The 27,271-nt window shown below is 42.4% G+C and overlaps 2 protein-coding genes across 4 annotated transcripts in view; one reads left to right on the top strand and one right to left on the bottom strand.

Annotated features, from left to right (window-relative positions):
• Positions 1-7,056, top strand: part of krt222 (keratin 222) — a 30,119-nt gene extending 23,063 nt beyond the window's left edge. For all 3 annotated transcript variants that reach the window (XM_042102971.1, XM_042102970.1, XM_042102969.1), the window contains 5 exons: positions 791-922; positions 1,276-1,496; positions 2,503-2,699; positions 2,957-3,059; positions 5,931-7,056. In XM_042102971.1, coding sequence (XP_041958905.1) covers positions 791-922; positions 1,276-1,496; positions 2,503-2,699; positions 2,957-3,059; positions 5,931-6,144 — 867 coding nt within the window. In that variant the 3' untranslated portion in view covers positions 6,145-7,056. The remainder of the gene's footprint in view (positions 1-790; positions 923-1,275; positions 1,497-2,502; positions 2,700-2,956; positions 3,060-5,930) is intronic.
• Positions 7,057-9,841: 2,785 nt separating this feature from the next.
• Positions 9,842-26,459, bottom strand: LOC121717944 (tensin-4-like). Its single transcript, XM_042102662.1, has 13 exons — positions 26,143-26,459; positions 24,078-24,295; positions 19,096-19,540; positions 16,875-17,200; positions 16,322-16,396; positions 15,802-15,933; positions 14,900-14,989; positions 12,896-12,973; positions 12,600-12,662; positions 12,065-12,233; positions 11,576-11,644; positions 11,350-11,376; positions 9,842-10,574 (listed from the first exon to the last, which is right to left on the bottom strand). The coding sequence occupies exons 1-13, from the start codon at positions 26,268-26,270 to the stop codon at positions 10,436-10,438; spliced, it is 1,959 nt and encodes a 652-aa protein (XP_041958596.1). The 5' UTR covers positions 26,271-26,459; the 3' UTR covers positions 9,842-10,435.
• Positions 26,460-27,271: the final 812 nt, after the last annotated feature.

Below are 27,271 nucleotides of genomic sequence, written 5' to 3'. Positions count from 1 at the left end.
TCAAAAAATGTACAAAAAAAAAAAAAAAAAAAGTGTTTTTGCAAGAGGGTAGATGTTAGAAAATAAATCATTGTAGACAAAAATGTTCTAAGTAAGAAGAAAGGTGAAGAACAGATGAAGATAGCGAAATAGAAAGAAAATGGTGGAAATATATACAGTAGCATATCTTCTTTTGCCTCTTGAGAGAATTGCTTAACCGTGTGCAGTGAACACGAAACCATGATCCTTATCTTTCAACTGTGAATGAGATCAAAGGTTTCTCCTTCTCCTAAGGGAGTCTTTTCTTGCTATGGTAGCATTTAGTTCAGCCTTTGGAGACTGTGCAGGACTCCTTGGAGCATACAGTAGATTGCATAGAAACTTGCCAAGCACATAAAAATACAATTCAGCAGCAAAATAAAATCAATTATTTCCACCACTGATAAAAGACATGGTTGGATTTAATTATCAAGCCCTCTAGTTTTACATAAAAATTCATCAGGTTTGGAGATGTAGAGACTCCTTGTTTGGTTTCAGTCAGAATGTTTTAATGCAAATTTACCAGGCAGAGTGTGCCCCTTTATACATTGTGTAGTGTAATGGCAGAGTGTTCTGGCAGGGTCTATGCATGTACAAGTATGTAAAGTATTTCATACTCTCTTTCTCTCTCACTCACTCTGTGTGTGTGTGTGTGTGTGTGTGTGTGTGTGTGTGTGTGTGTGTGTGTGTGTGTGTGTGTGTGTGTGTGTGTGTGTGCGTTTTGAGGCCAAGATAGACATATGCTTTATGTGTATTTGATGTATATCTTCAGAGGCAGGCTGAGGCAGCCTTGGCACAGGTGAGCCAGGGAGAGGTGGCTTTGAAGGAGGCCAGAGAAGAGTTGGCCGAAGCCAGGAGGCAATGGCACAGTCTGCAAGTGGAGATAGAGTCCATGCATGCTCTGGTTAGTATTCATTTTATGGACACAGACACACATACACACATAAGCAGCTGTTTTAATTCACAATTAGTCATTGTTGTCCACTCTTTTCTAATAAATAGATGAACAACTTGTTCAATCACAGTTAAAAATGGTCATATTTATTCTATGCCATCATTTGAACTTCAGCAGGAATTCTTAACAGAAATCAATGGCTCCTAAAACAGTTCCCTGTGGAACTCTTAAAAGAGAGAAATTGGAACATGGCCTGGAGGACTACTCCAAATCTGTAAATACGACCCTGTCGTGTTTCTCACGGGTGTGTTTTTTTTGTTTTCGTCCCCTTGTGGTTCTCATCGGGTGTTTTACCCGTCCAGGAGAAAGGTCTGGAGAGCTCCCTGCGCCACACACAGCAGCACTACTCAGAGCAGCTGCAGGACCTGTCGCGGGTCGTACGCGACTTGGAGGGGGAGCTGGGCGAGGTGCGAGGCGGCCTGGCCACCCAGAGGGAGCGGCACAGCGAGCTGCTCAACACCAAAATGAGGCTCGAGCGCGAGATCAAGACCTACCGAAAGCTCCTGGACAGCGAGGAGGGCAGGTGGGCATTAGAGTGCAAGGGTCAACGTGGTATGAGAGTAGCTAGCTACAGGATGAGAAGAGCCTAATAGGGTTCTCTTACAAACAAAACTGTCTGAGGAATTTGTGTTCTAAGAGTGTAGGGTTATAAAGTGAATAGAGGGATCAGAAGCTCCTCTAGGCTTTCATTTACAAGTAGACTCTAGAATCTCATTCGCTTCACACGATGCTCTCCTGACATACCTGTTAACACTATGCTGCTTTTATCTCCCATGAAGTTATTAAAATATAATTTAGTACACAAACACACAAACACACTCAGACACGCACAACATACACATACTCTCTCTTTCGCTCAATCACTTCCTCTCTTCCATAAACAAACACCTTTTTTCCCTCTTTCTCTCTCAGACCCACAGAATCTGTCTCTGTCACACACAAATGCACAAACAAACATCGTTCTGGCACCATCGTGTCCCCCAGACACAAGGACGAGCCCAAACAAACCAGAGCACGCAGAGCTTAAAGGGATAAACAGCTTTTAAATTCGGCAATACGGTTGCTACTTGGGATCCCAAAGTTTGTTTAACCATCAAAACGCAGACCTTTGTAGTTTACTTCTTTGTCATATAAGTGAGATGGATGGCTTTTTTGACATCTGGGGATCAGGGAACTCCATGCTTTGTGCGAGGTTCAATAGCTGAGAGAATGATGGATTCACACACATAAAGAATGATTCTTTCACACACAAATATGACAAATGAAGCTATTATGTGTTATTAACGTGGATGTCTCCGCCATGTGCTTATTTTGGGAATTTAACAGCTCATCTGACGCCCACCTAGAAACCATACACTGTTTATTTTTTTCACTTTTTACCTTTTTATATTCATACTTCATCTTCATCCCTTTCACACAACACAATGTTCTATTCAGCAGTCAGTTATCATAGCCTCAGTTATGAGAGGAGCAGGCTGAAACAAATATGAACAGAGTTGTCCGTCTCGTCCCCTGGGGGGGCGCTGTAGGTACCTGGCCCATAACGGTCAGCTGGGAGGACTGAAGCCCTGGAAAGGTCCCGTCATGGAGATCCACCAGAACGGAGTGGAATTCAGCCCCGAGGACGAGGAGGGGCCAATCACAGAGGTCCACATGACTGAGATTGATGGGTTCCAGAAGCATCCAGCAATACTCCGCAGACAGCAGAGCTTGGTCATACTGACAGGTGCAACAAAGAACCGAACCTGTGTCTGTGAATGCCAAATATTATTAGTGTCTGTGTCTGCCAAATATCATTAGTGTCTGTGTCTGCCAAATATCATTAGCATTAACATAAACATAAACATGGCACACACACACAGATATACAGTATATACTGTACATGTACTCACAGAGAGCGCACACACACACACACACACACACACACACAACACACACACACAACCAAAGATGCTAACTCTGAGGCCTTCTTCTGTCCTGCAGAGCCAGAGAAGAACACGGACGTGAAGATCGCCACGGTGAAGACCCAGGAGATCCTGCAGGGCACCGTGGTGCGGGAGAGCGCTGAGGGCCATGGCACCGTGGAGTGAGTCCACTTCCTGTTTCCCATTACACATGCAGAAAGGTGTATGTGTCCCTCATGCTGATGTTACAGAGGGCTTCATTCCCAAGTTTAGTTCTTTATGTGATGGATTGCTAGTGCAAGGAGTAGTTGTGCATGGTGCTTTGGCCTAATATCAGATGAGACGCAGGGCCTGATGTATCGTTTTTGTGTGTTTAACTTGTTGATATGGTATTGTATAATTTTTGTGTGTTTAACTTGTTGATATGGTATTGTATCGTCTTTGTGTGTTTAACTTGTTGATATCTTATTGTCATGTATTGTTGTTGGTTGACTCTATTCAACTGCGCTTGTGATTGAATTATACTGGTCACTTGTAGGCACCACAAATTATGTTAGAGGGCGGAGACAGGCAGTGACAATTTTTTTTTTTTGCGCACTGACATACATGGTGGTTGTGCTGGCTCTTGACCAGACCAGACTTGCCAAAGGGTTGTTCTCGGGTGTGCTCTCTGATGAAGTAACATGACAACATTCACATCTTGTCTCTGCTTGTGCTCACAGAAGTTTGTGGCCCGTGCTATGAATACCTGTGCTATGATGACGTGATATTTCTTGTGAAATTAAACAAGGCAGAGTTGTGGGTGCCAGGGTCAGAAAAGGGAGTGGTCATCTCGGCCCCGCCTACCAGGGAGGACCAGTGTAGCAGCACAGCTGACCCGGGCAGGGTCGGCTAATGTGTCCGAATTCTCACTTAGTGTGCTTGGCCCGACAGTGTGTGGACGCTCTGAGGTGAAGTGCAGAGAACACTGGGGGGGTAGTTTTGTTTTTGTTTTGTTTTTCCTCAAAGGAAAATGTCATTAACAGGGAAAATAGGAGGTTGAGATATAGATTCAGTGCCTGTGGACTTGTCACATCACTTGTCACATGATGTTGAGCAACATATACAATATAAAAAGTAACATGAGAAACAAAGTTGTTATTTCTCTTACAGAAAGTCATTTTCTAAGTGTTTTCAGAATAAAAAAGTGTACATTAGAAGTTAAGGTATGTATATATATATTTAGTGTATCACTGTTTTGAGCTTAAAGGTGCTCTAAGCGATGTCATATATTTTTTAGGCTAAAACATTTTTTATCACTTTACAGCAGCCATGCACCTCAGAATCCGCTAGCTGCCTGTGTCCTGAATACACTGTAAAAAATGCCATCTCTATGGACAACCCAGGCTCCAAAAACAGCCACAAAACAACCTTGCCCATAAAAACATAACAAACTGTTCCGGCAAATCACCTAAGAGATGCGCGTTTAGGAGAGTTTCAATTGCACAGGAGGGAGGGGGAGGAAGTAACGAGCTAGCTTTCTGTTTTGTTTGAACGTCAACAGAAGTGACTTTACCCAGCATCGATTAGAGCACCTTTAAAAATGTATTACATGTTTTGTTTTATATTTGTATCGCTAGTGGGAAGCTGTAGAGGGAGCTAGCAATATAGACAAACATGAACATGCAGCCAAATGTCTGTTTCTGTAGCGTCCTGTAGACTGACACTATGTAGGAAAAACATAATTTTTATGTACCTGCACGCTAAAACAGATGTCACGACATTTAGACTCAGATCAGTGTGGAGTACGTGGCAGATAAGTAACACATCTTCAGATCCAAGCCGGGGGTTGTATGGCGTCTGGGTGGAGGCGGATGCCGTGCATCTGTCTGGCGTCTGACATGCCCATGATAAATGGTGCCTTCTCCCCCAATGGACTTAAGTGGCCTATGTTCTCACACTTCAAAAACGTATAATTAGAGGAGTACAATGGTGTTGTCACTGTCCTCGTGGTTCTGCTTTGTTTAATGGTTGTTATCTGTGCCAGGGTGTGTGGCATGATTGGTGATTATGTTGATGAATGATTTATGTTGCGTGGGCATAGTGACTGGGTGGATCTGTGACCAGCTGGGTTAAGAGTTCACAGGCCTTTTAATGAGAATGACAATAAAGATAATGATTAAGGCTTCCTCTGTTATTTACAGGAAAGTAGACGCAACTCACAACTCTCTCTCTCTCTCTCTCTCCTTCTCTGTCTGTCTGTCTCTCTCTCTCTGTCTGTCTCTCTCTCTCTCTCTCTCTCTCTGTCTGTCTGTCTATCTCTATCTCTCTCTCTCTCTCTCTGTCTGTCTGTCTTTTTGGATGATTGTTCCCTCTGTGGGCGTTCGGGCCATCAGTCCACCTTTTGGGTGGGGCAGCTGTGTGCATGGAAGGTGCTAGAACAAACATGCGGCATATTCCGCATGGGCCAGCGCCAACATATTTTGAGTTCGCTGCCACAGGCCTAATGTTCAGCTATGCAGGTGCCATTCCATCGGTGTTGTTTGTGTAGTTCATTATTTTAGTTGTTTTGTTTGTTTCGTATGCATCAGGGGTTTTTTTGACGGTTGAGACAGATCGTGTGGAAAGAGAAGCCACAGAGGTTCACCCTTAAGCTCATGCCGTTGAGATTCACTCTGGTATTAAAGATGCCAATTTTCTGATGCCATTTAATGCTTTCCAAAAGCGTCTGACCGTGAAGCCTTTGAAAGAATTTTTGGGTGGTTCTGAAAATTGGCAGTGTACACTGAAAGATGGCATGTTAACATTTTTTTCTATGTATGTTAACTTCATAATAATGCAAGCAGATGAGGGAGGTCATTTTGAATGAAAATGAGCTGATTGTAACAAAAACACTGAGGACGTGTGAAGAATGTTTGTCTCTCTGAATGTCATTTCATGTGTGTGTGTGGGTACTGTAAGTGTGTCTCTATGTGTTCTCCTGATGTATAATTAGCGAGTCTCCATCTGAAACTACAAAGAGTAGATGATTGAAATTCCTCTCTCTCTCTCTCTCTCTCTCTCTCTCTCTGCAGGACTGAGAAGATTGACAAGGTGATAAAGCAGTGGGAGGGCTCCTTCTTCCAGGGAAACCCAAAGCTGCGCAAGAAGTCAGTGTCACTGCGCTTCGACCTGCACATGGCCGTGACGGACGAGGGCTGCTCCCAGACCAAGCAGGACAGTCTGCCTGATGTGGAGGTGCGCCTGGTCATGCGCCGGTCCCGCAGCATCCCCGCCATCGCCCAGTGAGTCAGGGGGGTGAGGTGTTGAGGGGGTGGGTAGCACCACCTAGAGGACTGGAGGTGTCATAAGCCCACAATTGTAGCCACTCACAGCCACTCTCAGAGAGATGTTCAAGCTGATGGACTTGACAGTGGACAGTGTGTGGTTGTGGTGAGATACTGCAGCCTAACACACCACACACACACACAAACATACACACACATACACAAACATGCACACACATACACAAACATGCACACACACACACACACAGACGCACACAAACACACACACACACACACACACACACAGAGACACACACACGCACACACATACATCTCCTAGAGAGGTAATTCTGTACTCCCTCTCAGAATGAACAAAACTGGAACTAGGACCATCTTCAGTCCTGGAACACCTACAGCAAGACATCCGAGTGAAAAAATAATAATCCCACTTGCCGTATGTTCCATGTTCCAGCTAACTTCAGTTCACCCTTAAAAAAAACAAAATCTTACAAGAACACAGACTCATCCAGGCCCTTAGCCAGATTATGGTTTGCTAGGTTCCAACGCTCTCTGCTGAGGATTAATTCCATCTCAGCTCAGCAGCTCCAGTATGTCTGCACACCTACGTATAGTTCACACACTAAACAAATAAGCATCTTTGCTCTCTTGCCGTTGTGCTGTTTTTCGTGCGTTACGAAACATCTCCATGCTGGAGTGGAGAGGAGTGGAGTCCTGCCTCAAACCAGACGACTGGTCAGACGAGTGGTCAGACGATGCGATGGTCGCGTGCACACTGTACAGCACCCTGCTTCCGTTGGTTGGGTCCTGGAATGGCACAGCGCCCTGATGCTGCATGCAGTAGCCGTCTATGTTTCTGTGGCAATATCACTGTGACAGCAGTGCTATCAAGTGAAAGCACCTGCAGCATTGCCACCTGAGCCGTTGGAATAAAGCGTCAGGTCAACGAGTAATGTCACTGTGAAAAACATCTCGTCTTCTGACAACATCAAAGCCACCATTAATCCCAACAATATTTTTTCCCCCCAGAGAGAAACAAAAATGTTGGTATGGATTAATCATTTAGATAATTTACAATTAGAAATACAATAAATGTATGTATAGATTTGACCTGCCCTTCCCTACAGTCATATTTTATGGCTTTTACCCATACACACAAAACAACAATGGCAACAACAGTAACCGTGGCCATTAATAACCCATCTGGATTCAGAATGAGGTGAGCATTTGAAAATGAGCTTCCATCCCAACTTCATTACCTGTATTTGAATGTATTTCCTTCTGAATTTAATTGTTTAGCAGACCCCTTTTGTCTGAAGCGGTTCTGTGAGGCCTCCATTTGAGCTGTTTGTGGGTATGAAGCCCTTGGCTCCTTAGCACTTTACGTCACCAGTCCGGCTAATGGGCCTTTAGCCTGTTAGCCTAAATAGGCCCCATGGTGAACTAGTTCAGGGCGGCACCCTCCAGACATGGATGGGCTGTGGAGTATGTGAAAGACTTCAGATGCACTTTTTGAGGAATGCAATGGTGAGACTGATTTGCTCAGCAATCACATGCCTCTCTCTAGAAGCTTCCATTTCTCTTTCTGTATATGCAGGCTGTGCTGTTTAACAAACTGATATTGACGATAACAAACAAACTAAACACTTGACACAAAAAAAAAGAGGCAACCTATGTATGAATGTGCACTGTGGTTCCTATCGTCGCTGTGAAGTCTTCCTCCTCATTGGCACAATTAGCAGATGACCTCAGGTCAGTTTGAGACGGTTGATCTAGATACTTGAGCTCTGGGCCACAAATAAGGAGGGCTGATTCTGCAATAGACAACAGCAAGTCAAACTTATCCTGATTTTTTTTTTCAGTGGTTGAGTGTGTTATCAGATGCAACCAGGAGAGGGCGTACATTGAACGTGTATATAGCTTCTCTATTCCATGAATGCATTACTTTTTGATTGTGGTGGTGTATTACAGTGACATCTACTTTTGAGGTTTGCATATGAACTGTTCTTTATGAAATAATTTGCTTATTAAGCCTTGGTTTTCTAAAAAGATTAGCAACAGGAGAATGGCAACTCTTTGTGTGATATATTTATTTATATCAACCAATGCATAAAATAAGAATTTACTACATGGTGAGGCAATATATTTTATCCTTGTTATTTAACGTATAGGCTATGATAATATTTTGATAAGTAGGCATATCGTAGTTCATTAAAAGTGCATTAACTTTAAAGTGAATTTGTGTCTAATGAATTTGCTCTGAGAAGTGAGAATTGGAGAGTGGTTGTGTGCACAAGATGGTTTCAGTGAATTGGCACTTATTTGATCAACCTGTCAGATTTTGGCAGTTCTCAAAAAATGTGTAGTTGTCAACTATAATGGTGTGAACAAACAGTGACATATATTACGTCCGCAGACAACAATAATGTTAACAGCATCAAATAAGCAGATTCACAGCCATGAATTTGCATTTGGCTACTGTTTTGACCGTAGCTGTAAGATTTAAACAGTAACTATGGCTACTGTTAGTGGAATGTTTGGTGATTTGCTTGATTGCTTCTGTATCTGCGGTATTGCAATAAAAACACTGGCTCTAATGCAAGGATGAATGCAGTGTATGAGAGTGCAGTGAGTGCTGAGGGACATTACATCTTCAGTGCTACTTGTTGCATTTAGCACACAGAAAACAAGTGCTTTTGGTTGGTTAATAATGAAGGGAAGGTGACAAGTGAGTTGAGATACATATCCTATGGTCAAAAAGTAACCCTGGTCCAGGATTATGAAGCAATGTCTTTTTTTTTTTTGGGTGGGTCGCCAAAGATGACAAAAAAAAGTTACCGATGTGCTTTGCAGTTGGGTGCCTGAGACTTGTAATGTTAGCCCTTTCAACCTTTCCTATCTATGCAGTCCTCTTCATGTGCTTGAATTAGTGCTGCTTGAACACTTGAAAAATGACTCCACTTTCTTCAGTTTGGGTTGGGGCCCATTTTACTTTTCAAAAAGAAATTATATGCATTTTATTATCCAATGATGAGATAATTTAAATAAAAGGCTAAATTCATAATCTCGTTTGTTGTTTTTTTTCTAACATGAACATCAGTTTGTATGTTTGAATTATATAATTTAATGTGGAACTTAGAGTGCAAATTACTTTCACATTTACATCCAAAGCATCAAATATAACAGGCATTTCAGTAGAAAAGTGCAGTACAGTAACAAGCACTAAGAACCTGAGAAGTGGTCTCTTACATTACACATTACACATCCACATTACATGTAGAATATATGTAAGGGATAATGCACGCACAGCGGAGGGGTCTTGTTCCGCCCTGAAGGGACTTATTTTCCCAATAATGACCGGCGTTCTATACATTATCCCGCTTATTACACGGCTACTTGCCAAAGCGAAACAATAAACTCCCCACGAAGTGACTCTTTAGCCTACATAACCTAGCCTATTTGTTACTGTTTCATCGTGGATTTTGGTGAGAAACAAATAGTTCGACAACAGCACACGCTGAACTTGAATCAAACATTCTTTAGAACACAGCTGATTAACCGTCTGCTTTCACTTTTGAATAAAGTTCCAGTCCTTGCGTAGTGATATGAAAGATGTGAAATAGAAGCACAAAGCCCATTTTCCTTGACAGCGGTTTGTTATACTTAGCAACGGTCTGTTATTGAGAATTAGCAGACCACCGAACATTGGGAAGGCCCATTCAAGTGAATGGAGCATTCTGCAGCATTATGAAGAGCCGTGTAATAATCCAATGTATTGTGTACCTTATATAGATATATAAGCATATTCTGTATATATTTTCATGATTCACTATAAATATGTCTCTCACCAAAGCAGCCTGGTGGTTACAAAGCGGCCTAGTGGTCACAACTACAAGTGTGTTTGTAGACATGTGCAAAAGGCCTAGTAGCACTTCTGAAAGTATTGTCCGGTCCTCTTTGAGGGCAACGTGTAAAGCCATTCAAAGCAAGAGTATTCAGCTGAAGGAATTTTGCCCAATGAAGAATGGTCCATCAAAGCCATTTTGAAAGCAGTCACGCCATCTACTGGTCGTCCCCAGCATTTAAGCTAATCCTCTGCCATGTAGAATCCTGCTGTTAGATCAGACGTTTTTTGTCGACATTTTTGTCGTCTGTAGTCCCATGTCACGCCAGCTCGGCGCGCTTACTCTCCATGCACGTTCCCTGAGGTCAGTGACCTCGACGACCCAGCCGACGACAGGTTGTCCGTGACTCTGTCGCTCTGCTCTCCTCACGCACCTGCGCGGCACAGGTGCCTATGCATGGGAGCTGGTGATCATGTTGTGGATGAGCTGAAGAGAGAGGCCGCAGGGCTGGAGCGGGTCGTACTCGGCGAAGACGTGGCACATGTTCTCCGCGCCGGCCTCCACACCTTTAGCCACGATCCCAAACATCCTGCAGGGAGGAGGGAAAGACAGGACACACTTAACTAACATGGCTCTCCTGCTACAGACACACTTAACTAACATGGCTCTCCTGCTACAGACACACTTAACTAACATGGCTCTCCTGCTACAGACACACTTAACAAACATGGCTCTCCTGCTACAGACACACTTAACTAACATGGCTCTCCTGCTACAGACACACTTAACTAACATGGCTCTCCTGCTACAGACACCCTTAACATGGCTCTCCTGCTACAGACACACTTAACTAACATGGCTCTCCTGCTACAGACGCACTTAACTAACATTGCTCTCCTGCTACAGACACCCTTAACTAACATGGCTCTCCTGCTACAGACACACTTAACATGGCTCTCCTGCTACAGACACACTTAACTAACATGGCTCTCCTGCTACAGACACACTTAACTAACATGGCTCTCCTGCTACAGACACACTTAACTAACATGGCTCTCCTGCTACAGACACCCTTAACATGGCTCTCCTGCTACAGACACACTTAACTAACATGGCTCTCCTGCTACAGACACACTTACTAACATGGCTCTCCTGCTACAGACACACTTAACTAACATGGCTCTCCTGCTACAGACACACTTAACATGGCTCTCCTGCTACAGACACACTTAACTAACATGGCTCTCCTGCTACAGTCATAAAAATATGCAGTATTTCATTTACGGATAGTCTAGTTTCACTTTTAGATTCTATTTATTTTGTACTAATAACTTAGATAAAATTAACTTAGATGGAATTCTTACCTGACTGATTTGCAGCTTTTCTGCCACCTACAGGAAAGAGTGACACATGTACAACATTACATTAGCAGCTATACTACAATCTTAGATAAAAACTGGTCTAAACCAACCCAGGCTGCGGCTAGAACCCTGGCCCAGATCTTTTTTATCAGACCAGGGCCATACCGGCTCCTTGGGCACCTGCCACCTTGGTGTTCTAGGCCTGTGTGTAGTGTTTGATCTCTCTCACCTTCTCTCCTCGGGGTCCTCGCCACCATAGCTCAGCAAGTGGACAGGGAAGTGCCGTCTAAAGAAGAGCCTGTTGAAAAAAATAAAGATATAATTTAATGTCCAATTCACATTTCAGATGATGTTGAATGCTTTTGTTTAATTTATATTTCTTGTTTTTATAGCCATGCCCAAACTGGGCAAACATTAAGAGACACTATCTCTAATTGGTGTAGTTAATGCTTTATTGATGTTAAGTCAGTTAAAAGTCAGTCAATGTTAAGTCAGATAAAAGTGCAGTCCATGATTCTTACAAAATCATGTTATTGATGTGTGATCTCAGCAGCCAAATAAAATGACAATCATCCATTTCCTGCTACTGAAACAACGTGTTTTATTGACTGACATTGTTTCTGGCTCGATTCAAGCTATTGGTTTAGAAGCGCTGACTGCACCTTTAAGGAAAGTGTCTCATAAAGTGTCATTGGCTCCTGCACTTGAGTTGTCTTACTTTCTCTGTATGTCGGTCAGAGTCACACCCTTGGGTGACACTTTCAGGTTGACCACTGTGGGTGTGGCTGCCGCCTCCTTCTTAAAGACCATAGACACAGCCTTCTGCACAGCGCAGGGGCCCGTCAGCGTCTCCGTGGGAACCGCACATAAATACAGGAAGTTGCATGCTTCGAAGAGAAGATAACACAAACATTAGACAATCAGCAGTCTTCAATGTTGACAGATCAAATCTAATGTACAGAGGAGGAACTTTTTTGTTGCTCTGTTACTTCCCAAAACCCATTACTATTTATGCACTTGTTTCAACATTTACGTTTAAATGCATTTAGTTCTAGTTAAGAACTTTAAATGCTTTTAGTTCTAGATAAGAACTTCAAATGCTCTAGTTCTAGTGAAGAACTTTGAATGCTTTTAGTTTTACCACTTCTTCAGGATTGAGGATTGATGTTTGTGTGGTACTGCCTCATTATTGCAATAATCCCACTGATCCTATACAGTATCTGCCTGATTCCTCCATAGTCCCGTGTCCTTACCTGTCTTACTAGGCTCCTCACTGGGGGACGTGGTTGGGGATCCCTCCTCATCTCTCTTAACACCTGTGGGGCAACAAAAGAAAGTCCATCAGTAACTGAAATAATATGTCAATAATATCAGGTAACTTAAAGGTTTGATTCACTCATTTTTAAAAGGCTAAACTATTATTATTGTATATGAATATCTATTTTGATATTGTACGGATGCATGCATGACATTTTGACCTCAGAACTATGTCAGGTAGGATGATACAGTCAGATAGTGAGAGCAAGTAGATGCAAGCATCCTGCGTTACCTTGAGAGTGGATGACGAGTCTGCAGGGTAGTGCGTAAGGAGAAATGGTGTGCTGATAGACCAGGGCAGAGAGACTCCCTGTCAGAGAGAGAGAGACGACACGTGTTAATTACACTTATTAACACTGAACTACTCGAGATTCATCACTAACTATAGCAGCTGCTGCAGAGTTTTTACATCACAGCAGAAAATAAAATGACTGTGACCTACTTTTTTCATGTAAACAATTCCCATACCTGGCCACAGGGGGGCAGTAGTAAGCCATTAAAGATAATATTGAAAATGTGACCACCTCTGTAGTTGATGAGAGTGAATGGCAATAGCCTACTTTACATTTGCAAATTTTTCACATTTCAGAGGGTTAATCTCCATATATGAGTTTAAAATTAGAAGAGGACTACTCAACCTCATATTCACATCTCAGTCAGGAAGATTCATACTTTATGTAACTTCATCAATATATTTAATGGATTACAGTAATATTTAAGTGTTTTTTTCCAAATGGAAGAGACTCATGAGTAACCTGACTCTCGCCAGATGAATTTCGGCTAGGTGGAGCTAGGCGGAACGAAATTCATCTGGCGAGAGATGAATTCCCAAATACTTTTTTATCATGATATATCTCAGATGATATGTCATAACTCTTAAAACGCGTCACTTCCTGTGTTCCTGAGTTTGTACTTAGGAATTTGGTGATAACAATCAGTATGATGCGCATCTCCACTGTACCTTCGTAAAAGGGCTTGTGCAATGCATGTCTTTGGTTATCACTTCTTGGGTGGTCTTCCATTTTGATTCTAGTCTATTTGATTTTATTATTAATGCCTCACGACATGCTTCAGCCTGTCAAACATTCCTCTTTGTCACTACAGTATTTAATGCTTTGGAAATATGTTTGTTATTTTAATTTTGTTAAATTATGTTAGGGAAACGTTATCAATCATAATAGTGTTTCAATTAAGATAAGGATTATATAAGCCTGATTGATTCTAAAAAATTTACTTTATTTTGATCAAATGATCCTGATCCTGTCCATTTATAGCCATGCGCTGGCTTTGTCTAAGCCTAAGGAGTGTTGTGTCATCAGCACTGTCTGCATGCCCAAGAGTGACAAACACAAAGGCATGCACACTCCCAAAGGCATACACACACACACACACACACACACACACACACACACACGCCCTTATGACTCTGCACTGTTGAGGCGAGTGAGGGTAAATATGATAGGGCAAGGATCAAGGATATGGCCTCTTTAAAGTGGGGTGTGAGCGTTTGAGCGTGAGTGTGCAGGGTGGGAGTGTTTGGGGGTGGAGTGAGGGTGTGTGGGGGCTGGTGTCCAAGTAAGAGTATTATAAAAGTGTTGAAGCTCTGCTATTGCAAATTTCTGAATCCTTAGCATGTGTGAGTCAGAGTGATTTGAACTGATAAGAGTATATGAAAGTGTTGAAGCACGGCTATCGCAGATTTCAGATTAGGATGTGTGAGTCAGGGTGCCATTCACTGATAAGGCAGGTAAACAGACATCAGTCAGTCCCATAGCGACAGTGCCCATGGCGTCATCCAGTGTGAGTGACATGACAGCCATGAGACACAGAGTGTGTATGGATATGGAACAGAGGTGTGCAGGTTGTATCCAGGTGATAGTGGAACAGCCTGTGTCGCACCACTATTGTACAAGGCTACAACATTTTGCGTAAACCCTGTTTAACAAAAAAACTATAACCAAGACCTACAGTAAGTTGATTGACCGTTACGTGTTCAACCTTTTTCCAGTGGTGACTGAAAATATGGACTAATGTTTAAACCAGTCTGTGTCTTTGCAAATACAGTGTATTATTAACTTAGTATATGTAATTTTCATAATCATTGTCAACACTCTCTATATTAGCTGCTGTGGTTGTTGCACAATGATGCTTTTAGGAAACACATCGATGGTACTGCAGCACCTGGTTTGGTCCATGTTTCCAGTGGGTTCAAGCAAGATCAGGGGGAAGCACTCACCGAAGTAGGGCTCATGTGAAGATCCTCTGACACGCACCCCCTTAGCAGAGGACTCGATAAGGAAGTGTTTGATTTGATCTGTGGAATCATCTACCAATGAAACGAGACAGGAAAAGGTCACAAGAGAAGAAGCACTGTGAAATTTTATACAATTTGTGAGAAAACTGAAAAACTACAGCGCCAATAATTGTGGCACGTGTTTTTGTCAAAAATATATATTTATGGTGCATTGTTTTTCCTTAATATTATTTTTTTTTCCCTTTAAAGGCTAGATTTTTTCCTCATTAATTTCATTTTGAGATAGATAGATACATAGAGATAGAATATATAAATTGCCAAAAAAAAATACCAGTATATAGATTTATTTTACTTCCTCTTTTTTCTTAACTTTAGCAATACGGGTAGCAATACCTGTGGAGGTCACTGTGAGTACATGAGTACTTTTAATTGTGCGCTGTGGTAAGATACTATATATACATATAGGCTTATCACATGTGCTCTGATTTACGTCACCAAGAGTTACAATAAAACAAAAACATGTGGGAGGACAGTAGGAAATGTGTCTTTGGGCACACCCAGATCAGAAGTAGACTGACCGTCTGCATACAAGTTAAGACTGGAAAGAGGAATCCTGCACACTCAGTGAAAGTCCCTGTTAGTCACTGACTTTTGTCTGAGTTTGTCTGTGTAAGTCATTGTCTCACATTAGCCCAAAGCTACGCGCTCTGAATAAATATTACTCATTGTTTTTGGTTTGTTATGTCCAGTGTCTGGCCTACATGCCTGAAAAGGTGTCAGTTCCTCAATTACTGGTCACTGGTGTTTCATAAGGGAGATAAACCTGTGAGCCAGGTCATTGACGTGTGAATATGTAGACAGTGTGACTCGCAGCGCACACATACCTGGTTTGCAGAGGGAAACAGGATCGGTGGCCGCTGGGTGGATCTTCATCGCTAGGTCAAAGCAGCCCCTGTATGATGTGCTGTCTCTCACTACAAAGGAACCTGGGTCCTGGACACGGAGGATGGCATCAGCTATTGTCAGGTCAAGAGAAAAGAACAATGTTTGTTTTGGTGTTGCCAAGCAGCAATTATTGGGTCATCCATTACAGAGTTGTTGTTGCTGTTGACAATGAACAGTTGCGGTACACTGCAAGGAATGTCGTGTTTGATTCCCAAAATCTACAGTTCACCACAGGATCTCCAACATTAGAGTGCAAGCGGACTTAAGTTAATATAGCATTTGAGTCATGTACTGCACAGAGAGAGTACACTATTGCAAAGACTCATGATTATGTACTACAATGAATAAATAACACCATGGCTTCAACGCCCTGCACAGCTGTGATGATATTTTTTTCATATCATTCTCCCTCTGTGGTTTTGCTGCTCAGATAGAAGCTGAGATCATGAAGGACCTTACCTTCTTCACGGGTGATCTGTGGTCGAAACCAGTACTGGGAGGTGTCCATAACAAATTTCATATTAGGTTGGCTGCCTGAAAGTCAAAGACACAGGATAAAATGCATTTGTTTCATATTCAGTTAAAAATACCTGTCTGTGCATATGGGGAATGTAAGTCCCATCACAACTGAACACTGCACTCCTCTAATCAGGACTATTTGACTTTAGTCTCTGATCATGTGTCTCAGTACAATAATGTGAATTAGACCATCCCTGTGTTTGGAACATCAGCTCACCCACTCCATAGTGCACTGAACTGGGAAATAGCTAAATGGTGGCTATTCACTAGTGTGCTATATGGGGAATAGCTAAATGGTGGTTTTCACTAGTGCACTATATGGGGAATAGTTAAATGGTGGTTTTCACTAGTGCACTATATGGGGAATAGTTAAATGGTGGTTTTCACTAGTGCCCTATATGGGGAATAGCTAAATGGTGGTAATGATAACAATAGTGTTATAGTGGATGTTCCAAACACAGGGCATGGAACAGCAGTGACACACACTACATACCTTGAAATGGCCTCCTGTCCATGGACGTGGGTGTCTCCTGGGGCGACGGTGACCTGGACGTGCTCCTGACGCTCAGGCCGTGGTGGTGGTCTCTGATATGGCCCTCGGGCGTCCCGCTCTGCGGAGCTCCGTTGATGAGAACTACGGGGATGTCGGTGAGGGAGCCGGACGGACTGGAGTTGAGGTACGGCGACAGCGGCACGCCATGGAGCTGCCGGCAGCCGTAGGGTCTGTGGGCACGGGACACGTCGCCGAGGGAACCGCTCAAGCTGGGCGTCAGACCCTCTGGACTGCTGTCGGTGTCATCGCTGAGGAGCGACTGACAACTGAGAGATAGAGAGAGAGACAGAGAGAGGATAAGAATTGGCATACATGAGTACTTTCAACTGTGCTCTGTGGTAAGATACTATGAAGAAGTGGACTGATCTGGGTGATTCCAGTTAAGACTGAAAAGAGGAATCCTGCATACTCAGTGAAAGTCCCTGTTAGTCACTGACAGAAGACACATATGACTTCATGTCTCAATGCAATAATACAAGTAGCTTTAGACAAAAAGGGTACAGTACATAACAGGGTAGACAAAAGCAAAGGAGAATACATTGATTTTGCAAAATGTCTTCAGCACAGGGGCAGGCTGTACATTGGAATGCATTTCTTTTCTTCATTCTTCTTTATGATTAAAGCACGGTCTGATTCTGATTCATTGGGCACTGCTGTTAATACTAACATTGACTCATCAGTCTCTCACACTGTTAGCACCACTCCCTTTTAAACAACATACCTCTGCCTTCAGTGCATCGGTTAAGGAGCCCATATACTTATTTTTATGATGGTTATTATTGGCCAATTTGCCCTGCAGCCAGGTGATTAAGCTAACCCTAACATAATTAATACACATATTATTTGCTTATCTGAATACCATTCAAAACATGTCTATTCATATAGAGGTAAGGTGTGTGTGTGTGTGTGGGGGGGGGGGGTGTCAAATATGAGTATTGTTAAGTTTGATCACAAGTCAGTTTTCACAGATTATGTATAGTGTGTACCTATAGTATTGTGTTTGCATTTTTAGGCACACTGTTATGATTGGCAGCAGTAATACATCCTAAAGGCCTTTCAAAGATTGATGATAAGACAACACCATTGTACAGGCAGGTTGCAGAGGAGTGTGGAGAAAGGGCTGGATGCCATCTGTTGCAAAAAGATTGTGGTATTAAACTCAGAACAGGCACTTCCCACTACCACTCACTGCTGTTGTTGTAAGACTTAAAGTCTGCAGCTGCGGATAGATAACAGTTTGAACGTTACATACACTGTGATCTCTTAGAAAGATATGACTGTGCTCATTATTTCAGCAAGTGTAATGGCATTATCTGATGAGTATGCTTCTGTTTTCATCAAATGCATCATAATGAAAGCCTGCCAAGCCATGCTGTGCTGTATTCACTCTGCTCTCTCATCAGTCCTTTGACACACGCCAATCAAGTAAATTCGACAAGAGCATTAGCAACTCAATCAGCTGTCATTCAACAAGACCTATTAGTCAGACAGACAAATGACACTAATTAATTTGACAAACATGGATTCAATGCTAGGCAAATAAATAAAAAAAAAACATGTCATACACAAAAATGTGATGTGTTCATAGAACATTATCGAAGCTGACATTAATTAATTACTCAATTAAATAGAAATCTGTGGCATGATTCAATTATTTGTTGAGTGATATGTAATGTGACACATACACAGACTATTATGACATGTCTCCATTGACTATTATGACATGTCTCCATTGACTTCACTTCCACTGTCAAATTGAAAGGAAACAAGCCCTCTGTAGGGACAGGCTACAGCTAAAAATACTCCAGTCATCCCTCAGCCATGCTGCTTGGGCCTGAGTGTTTATGTCTCCCGATGACCTGGCTAAGCTATTTACCAACATTAATCCTACCTGTACTATACCAAACACCTCCTCAACCATTTCACCTTGGAGCCCTTCAGCTTCAAAAATGTCATGAGCCATCCCTCACATGCGTTGGCTTGTGAGAGTTAAATCTTCATGGTCCCTGATGGTCTGTTGTCTTGTACTGTAACACTCTCAATCTACTTTGAGAAAAAGGTTTTCTCAGTAGGGCCAAGTGAACAACCTTTTGTTCAGAGATTGTACTTGTTGCCTATTATGATGACCACTCCATTAACCCAGGAGTCCTCCCATGCTCACCTGCCCATGATGTAGCTGGTGTCGGAGCCTGGAGAAGTGGACAGGAGCGAGTTCGCGCTGCCCCGGAGTGAGTTGCGGAACAGCGACAGGTTCCCAGGGGAACCGGCCACCTCCGTCTGTTGGGACGGCGGCTGGGGTCTCCTCCTCTGCACACCTCCCATCATGCCACCTCCCATAATGCCGCAGGGCAGCGGGGGCCGCGAGGAGGAGGAGGAGGGCGAGTCGGAGAAGACGACGGAGCCGTGAGGGCTGACGGAGCCGGCGAGCTGTGGGATGGCCACGATGCGGGTGGCGCCGACGGAGACGGTGGGAGTGCAGGGGGAGACGCGGGCTCTGGAGGAGGTGGAGGTTGCGTAGTCCACCTCCACGGTGGAGGAGCAGCCTCGGGACACCAGCATGCAGGGACCCATGTCCTCCTCCTCGGGGGAGTCCTCTGGAGAGGAGACTACAGAGAAACAAAAGGGTAGAGGTCAGCAGATTAACAACAGATGTGTCTTTACTACTGTACACTTGTGCCTTTACTATTTATTATTATCATATAGTATATATATATATATATATATATATATAGCCTGTCTTATATATACTATATATATATATATATATATATATATATATATATATATATACATATATATAGCCTGTCTTTTCCCATTGGTTTGTATGTTTCCTTGCATCAAACCGTATTCAGGCATCAAACCGTTTCCTGGCATCCAAACATGACCATGTAATTGTTAGAACCTTACTGTAGGCTACTGTATCGATGATGCATTGGGTGAATTCCAACATTCCAATTCCTGGGAGAGCAATTAGTCAACCACCACAACATTGCATCTCAGACAGCTAATTGTTATTAGTCATTGTCTCCCAACACCTCTGACTGACAGAAGCCTCAGGTGACCTGATCTGATCTGTCAGCCTGTTAAGGGTATTTCCTGTCCAAGTGTTGCCAAGTTGTGTTTCTTAAGAGCTGGTTTAAACTACGATCCCAGCATGCTCTAACTGTTTTAAACTACAATCCCAGAATACTTTGCTATTTTTTTTTTTTACTTTACTTCAACAAGGATGAACTCCTTCATACATTCACTGTAGAGTCTGCACCACATCACTTTTAAACATATAGACTTTGCATAAGGTTTGAACACTGCTTTGAGATCTGAGATTCTCAAGCCCTTAGGGGAGACCGGGGTTGGTTGTAACAATTTGTACTCATGCATGAATTGCTCATCTTCAAAAACTCTTTTAGCAGTAATTCCTACATGAAATGAAAGCTTGGGGTCTTGGCTTTAAATGTGTATAATTTTTACTTTTAGAATGTATTGTAACAGGGAGCAATTAACCATCAAAGACACTCTGACACAATGTGACAATCAGCCCCATCACGGGGTTGGTTGTCACAGGGTATGGGGTTGGTTGTCCCTATAGAGTTTCAATGGGATTTCAGTGATAAAATGGGATCTTAAAAAATGATGTGTAACTTTTTAGTTTTTTAAGATAGAAACTGCAAATAAGTTTTAATATGAATACCACCCCTTTGATAGTTGTCATCAATGCCCCTTATGTTTAAACAATGGGATTAAAGGAGGTGATCAGTTACTTGAATTGTCTACTGTGTTGAGAAATAAAATGAAATAATTTTCAGTGCTAAAACCTCCTTATTATCATGTAAGTTGCAAACAAAGTTGCAAACACAGTGACAACTGTGTCACAGTGACAACAAACACATGTGACAACCAACCCCACAAGCTATGTGACAACCATCCCCAACTGACCTCTTGACAAAGATGTTAACCTAGCTGCCACATGGCTTTAACTTGATAGCTAAAATATGACTCAAAATAAAGCTACTACCTTTGGCTTTTTAATGAGTGTTTTGTTTTTGAACTACTAATATCCTACAAGCTCTCAATACAAAAACAACACTAACATGAAAATTTACTCTGACCCATGAAATTTAAAAATTGTCTCCTCACCTCAATGCTGTGTGTCTGCTCAGCAAAATTCCTAGTGCAAATGAGTAAGCTATCAAAGGGTAACAGTTTGATATCAAAATTTTACCGCAGCATCACCTAGTGTGCCTGGAATAAGCAATGTGACAACCAACCCGTGAGACAACCAGCCCCGGTCTCCCGTATTGGCTATCGGATTGCTCAGTGCTGCTCCACATCAGCAAATACCTCTCACATGTATAACTCCGATAGCTCCATGTGACATTCCTGCTCGTTATCGTACACGCATACACTTGTCCCAACCCAGTACACACTCACCGGGCCTGGCTTGGCCTTCTATTCAAACACCCCAAAACAAACACGCGGGCCTCCCGGTGGTGCTGCCAAAACACCACAGACAGCCTATCAGTCTGAGCTTGGGCTTGGTCTTGTTCAAACTTCACAGCTTTAATAGCTTAATGCCAGGGCACAGATACACTGCACTGAAGCGTGCTGCAGAAACCAAAGCCATGTATATCTTATGCATTTGTCATCATCAGTGCTTTTCATTATGTGACCGTATGCGAAACAGTGGGTAAAAGGGTGGTAATATATCTAAGCCAATATGCTCGAAATGGGATTCCAGACATTGTGAAATAATGTAATATGGCGTTGAAAGTTTTGCATTCACAGGACAGTATGCGCTCTAAAGTTTCCTATGTACCCAAACATTGTTCTCAGTAAAGATGAAGAACGTTTTGGAAGCGGGAGGGGGAAAAAAAGGATCGCTCGAGGCAGTAGGGAGCGGCTCTTTGGCTGGGCATCTGAGCCAAGGCGTTGCCAAAGCAGAATAATTACAGTTTTGCGTAACCGTGGATTGAAAAAAGAAAGAAGACATGGGTACTTCTCCATCCCCTGAGGCCCCTGGTAACAGTGGGGTAGGGGAGACCGGGGCTGGTTGGAACAGGGGCAGGTTGAAACACTGTTAATATCCAGGCTACTAGAGGGAGCTGCAACAAAATTCCAACACTAAATTGACGGCCTTATTGAGTAGAGTAAACTCACGTATGTAACTGGTCTCCAGGTCATTAACCCTTTAGGTGAGAACAACTTTTTAATTTTGTAGTGTCAAAACTTAGAATATGCACCTCCCACTAAATACATCCTAGAAGGGTAATAGTTAGGGATATAAAAAAAAGATTGATTATAATTGATTGCTAGGGGACTCATCTATAATTTAAAATGAAGTTTGAAAACCTGAGGTGACTGATATTAGCAGGCTAACAGCATTTGTGCAAAAAAGTTTGACCTAAAGTGGGCGGGGCAGGTTGGCACACTGATTTTGGGGTTGGTTGGCACATACATTCCCTATGGCTATTTTGTGACAAATCTATAAACTTTGTATTTTATGCATAAAAACATCATCAATCTTTATTTTAACATTGTTATTGTAATTACTGAACATAGTTTTACATTTGGAAGCATTTCAAACATTTTCAGACAAATTTAAACATTTGAAGTTAAAAAAAATCGGTAGGGAGCAAATTGATCTTGACGGTGGGCCCTACTGAAGAAAAACACACAGGAAAGACATCAGCAAAGCCCTACAGGCAGTGATATAGATCATATAGAGCACTTTAAACAAAACCAAAAGGAGTACTGCAAAGGACTATAACATAGGTGTTCCAACCAACCCCGACTACATGTGCCAACCAACCCCATGCATGGGGCAGGTTGGCACACATGCACAACACCACTTTAATCATAAATAACTCAAAACAAGGGATCATTTGTTGACATTGAATGTATACATTTTGTAGCTGAGATCCCAAGCTTTCAGTTAATCACAATTTGACCATTTCAACGCATTGTAAGACGGAGAAATATAACCGAGAGTGAAAAGTGTTCCAACCAGCCCCGGTCTCCCCTACCTGGCTGGTAAGCCACCTGATGCAGCTCCATTTTAAATAACTCCAGATTTGATGGACTGATAAATATGACACCACCACCAAATATGACGCCACAATTCCCACTATATCTGATTTAACAATTTGATCCTTGAAGGAGAATGCCCTCAGGCAACACATTCTAGTATGAGTAAGGTTTGAAAAATATGTCCACAGTTGGCAGTGTGCTGCTTTTGCTCTCAACAACTTTTCAGACCTTTTAGCTACGGATTAGTATGGATTATGTGCGCGGACAATTTTACACCTGAATGATCTGTAGGTTGTTGATACTTGTTTTAATGCATGCATGGATTTCATGCCTTTTCATTGCACTCTGTCTCCTCTACTTCTCACTGTCATGTTAAAACAGGTAAGGATTCCAGGCTAACTGTCTGCAGTAGCATCGTTTTGTAGCATCGCTTTGCTAAATAGTCTGTCTGATTCTGCTTGATTTGTCTCCAAACAGTTAGACACCCAAGACTTGTTAAAGATTTGTTATTGTCCAAATATAGTAATAAGTAATAATAGTAATATAATAAAACCATGCATAATGCAAAATAATTGCTTCCATTAGCTGGTTCTGGACCTCTTTGGCTGGGATTAACCAGTGCAGTGAGGTGGCTAACAATGTACAGTATTAGCCATACAGGGAATTTTTAAACAGAGAACTGATTGTTGAACCAGTTCGTAATCAAGGATGTGTCGTCAACAGAGGGTGTTGTGTGTATAACTTTACTGTAGAATTACATAAATTCTGGTGATGAATCGATTTTTTTTTTTTTGGTTCAATGGTTCAACATCTGGAGCATAAACCAGAACAGAACTGGTTCTCTGCTGATAGAGTTGGCTGCTGTGGCATCATATATCATGCGTATACTGGTCCAGCCTGTCACATTACTGGCACTGACCACCACTAGAGGACATCTTGGACAAGTCAAGGGGCCTCAGACTTGAGCCTCAAGACCTTTTATTGTCAGCCTGGCCCATACACCAGTATGCAGCAAGGTTGGAAGAGCGTTTCTCGGTGGCCTACGGTGCAGACGTGGTGTAAACATATAGACATGCGCATGCACATGGTTCCTCAGACCACTATATGTAAATACTGCACCTGTGTGTTTGTTCCGTCCAGGACTGTGCCGGGAGATGGGCAGTGGCTCAAACGTGGGGTCCAGCTCCAGGATCATCTGGTTGAGGTTGTCCAGGGAGATGTCCAGGTCCTCCTCGGCCTGGTCCAGGCTCAGGCTCTGGGTGGCCTTCAGCGTGTGATTGGGTAAGAACTGGGACATGTCTGTGGCCATAGGCATTACTCGATTCAGGACAGGAAGTCTGAAATAGCCAAAATAGCCACAATATAACAAAATGTTTTTTTTAGGAACCACAGCTAGGATGATTTAAACCACATTATATATTTTTTTATTTTGACCAAATTGTTTTTAAGAGTGCGATAAGGACAGGTGAATGCTAAGGACAGTGAATGCTGCTCCATACAACGTCAGTTCTAGTGGGGTCATCCCTATCTTCCCCGGGTCCTATAGGACCCGGGGAACATAGAACCCGGGGAACATAGGTACGCTCCAGTTCTAGTCAGGTGGTATACATGCTAGAATTAGCAAGTCTTGTTATGGGTAGTGCTACAAGAGGAGAGACTCTCTGAAGAGCTGGGTCTTCAGGAGTTTTTTGAAGGTAGAGAGGGACGCCACTGCTCTGATAGGAACTGGTAGTACATTCCACCAATGGGGAACAACAGATGAGAAAAGTTTGGATTCCCCTGAGCGTACGGGTGGCAAACCCAGACGACGTTCATCTGAAGAGCGCAACGGGCATTCAAGTAAGTGGGTGCAGATGGTGTGAGAGAGATGTGCCAAATGTAGTAATAGTTGTTAACAACAAAAGTCACTTAAACTGTAACTGTACGTGAAACATTTCACAAAGGTGACCAAGAGGCTGCTAAAGATAGTCTCTCATGATTTAGACGTCTGCTGGTCAAGCTCTTCACGCTGATCCCTGGAGGGATGTGACACCCTCAGAGCGTAAGAGGGTGTGGTGGGTGATCTACAGTATGACCACCCACCCCACCCCATTCCCCACCCCCACCCACACAGACACACACACACACACACACACACACACAGAGACAGACAGACACACACACAGCGGAGGAACACAAACAGGGCAGGGCACACTGTGAGTCACCCATGACTGGGGTGGTTGCCAGGACGACAGCCACTGTGTTTTCCTGCAACAGCAAAACTTCTAGTAATCACAACTTTGACTGAACACAGACTTGCTCACTTCAAAACGCTGACATAACAGGACCGGTCTGCTGTATTGCAACCATACGCAAAAGTTTCTAAAACGCAGGGGCATTGGAACCATTGGACATAATGGCAGACCAGAGAGCAAACACCATGCAATTCATTGCTAATGCCATGTTAGTGTCATGGGCTCAGGTTCCACACAGGAGCCCACAAGATGTCCACCCACACTGCCCCTTTTGAAGACATTTTATAGACCCATGACATGAGAAGGACCATTATTTGGTCCGGTCGGGAGGTAATGTCATACTGTTATAAATCAATGCAGTGTGACCAAACAAAATATGCTAAAAATCTTTTGGAAACACATGTACTTGCTTTAACTATGTTACTGAGAAAAGAAACTTAAAAAAAGATCAGAAGAAATTACCATACACATCTTGCGCCAGATTGTTAGGCTACGTATAAATGCTACCTCCAGGCTACAAGGAGTGATAAAACAACACAGACTTTTTTTCATCTGCCAGATTTCTGACTAGCCTTCTGCATTATTGAATTACTCAACCATGAAATGTTATGTTTGAGTAAAGTCAAAATCACTGATTGATGACATGCTGTAAAAGGCCTTCAACTAACACGGTGCATCCAGCAACCTAAACACTGACATTATATATTTCTGAGAGGTAGCCTACTAGCTAAATCAAACATTTTACTTTATACCCTTGGTAATTTAAATATGTGATCTTAACTATACATTTTGTTTTCATACAATATATAACTATGTTTGAGTATTTATCAAGTTAGTGTTACATAAATACTATTTTAACAGAGTACGGTAATTAGCACACTACACAGTAGTAAAGGTTGAGAATGACAGTCAATAACTTACTTCTCAGGAATAAATGAATCAATTCTCACCTGATGTGAATCTTGTTCTCTTCTTGTAAGTTTTCTCTGTGGGCTTGGTCAGGTTGTATCCCTGATACACTACTGTCAAGCTGTGGTTGCACTCTCTTTTTATGGATAAGCCCCACCCTGGCTCGCATGAGCCAATCAGAAGTCCAGCCCCCTTCTTCCGCTGTGTGATAGTGGTACTGAATGTGGTCACTGTTGGACTGCTGAGGTCACCAACATGTAAAAAATGGAAGGTAGAGGTTGTGTTGTTTCCACACATACACACACACACACACACGCACGCACACAATTTAATCTTCCCCCATTTCATTATCCCCCGTAGAATCCAGCTCTTCTGAATCATGTGATTGATTGAAAATACAAGTACAGACAACAGGACCTTACCTTATGGCTGTATTTACTTTACTGGCATGATGGTTGTGTTCATGTTCTTTTTTTAGCCAGTGAAAAAATCTTAATTTCTACATGATGCAATATAATTCTAGTACAAACCTGAATCAGAAAAAGTTGGGACGTTGTGTAAAAAGCAAATAAAAACAGAATGTGATAATATACAAGTCGTATAAACCCATATTTACAAGTAAAAAGGACAACATATCAAATGTTGACAATGAAAATTTGTACTATTTCATGGAAAATATATAATCATTTTGAATTTTATGCCAGCAACATGTTCCAAAAAAAGTTGGGACAAAATTCTGTAAATGTTTAGGAACTGAGAAGACCAGTTACTAGAGTTTTGAAAATTAGATGTCCCATTCCTGCCCGATATAGGATTTCAGTTGCTCAACAGTATAAGGTATTCCTAATCATGTTTTTCATTCAATGATGCACCTAATTTGACAGGTCTGGATCTTATTTTAGCACCTGGACTCTTCCTCTATGGAGAAATACTCGTTAAATATGTGCAGCATATACAAAAACATTGCCTGGATGGCAGTATGTAGCTCAAAACCTGTATACATCATTCCGAATTGATTGTGCATTGCCAAATGCTAAACTGATGTTGGGTTTCGAATTGATGTTGGGTTTCGAATTGAGGACCAAAACAAGTTGGATAGGTTGGATACTTGGATAGGCCCTCTCATCTTTAGCCCAGATGAGTCAATGATTTGCAAAATGAATTGCAAAT

Source organism: Alosa sapidissima, chromosome 9 (assembly GCF_018492685.1).
Source record: "Alosa sapidissima isolate fAloSap1 chromosome 9, fAloSap1.pri, whole genome shotgun sequence".
Taxonomy (NCBI): Eukaryota; Metazoa; Chordata; class Actinopteri; order Clupeiformes; family Clupeidae; genus Alosa; species Alosa sapidissima.
The sequence above is the reverse complement of the archived record's forward strand: the minus strand, read 5'-3'. Positions and strand labels throughout refer to the sequence as shown.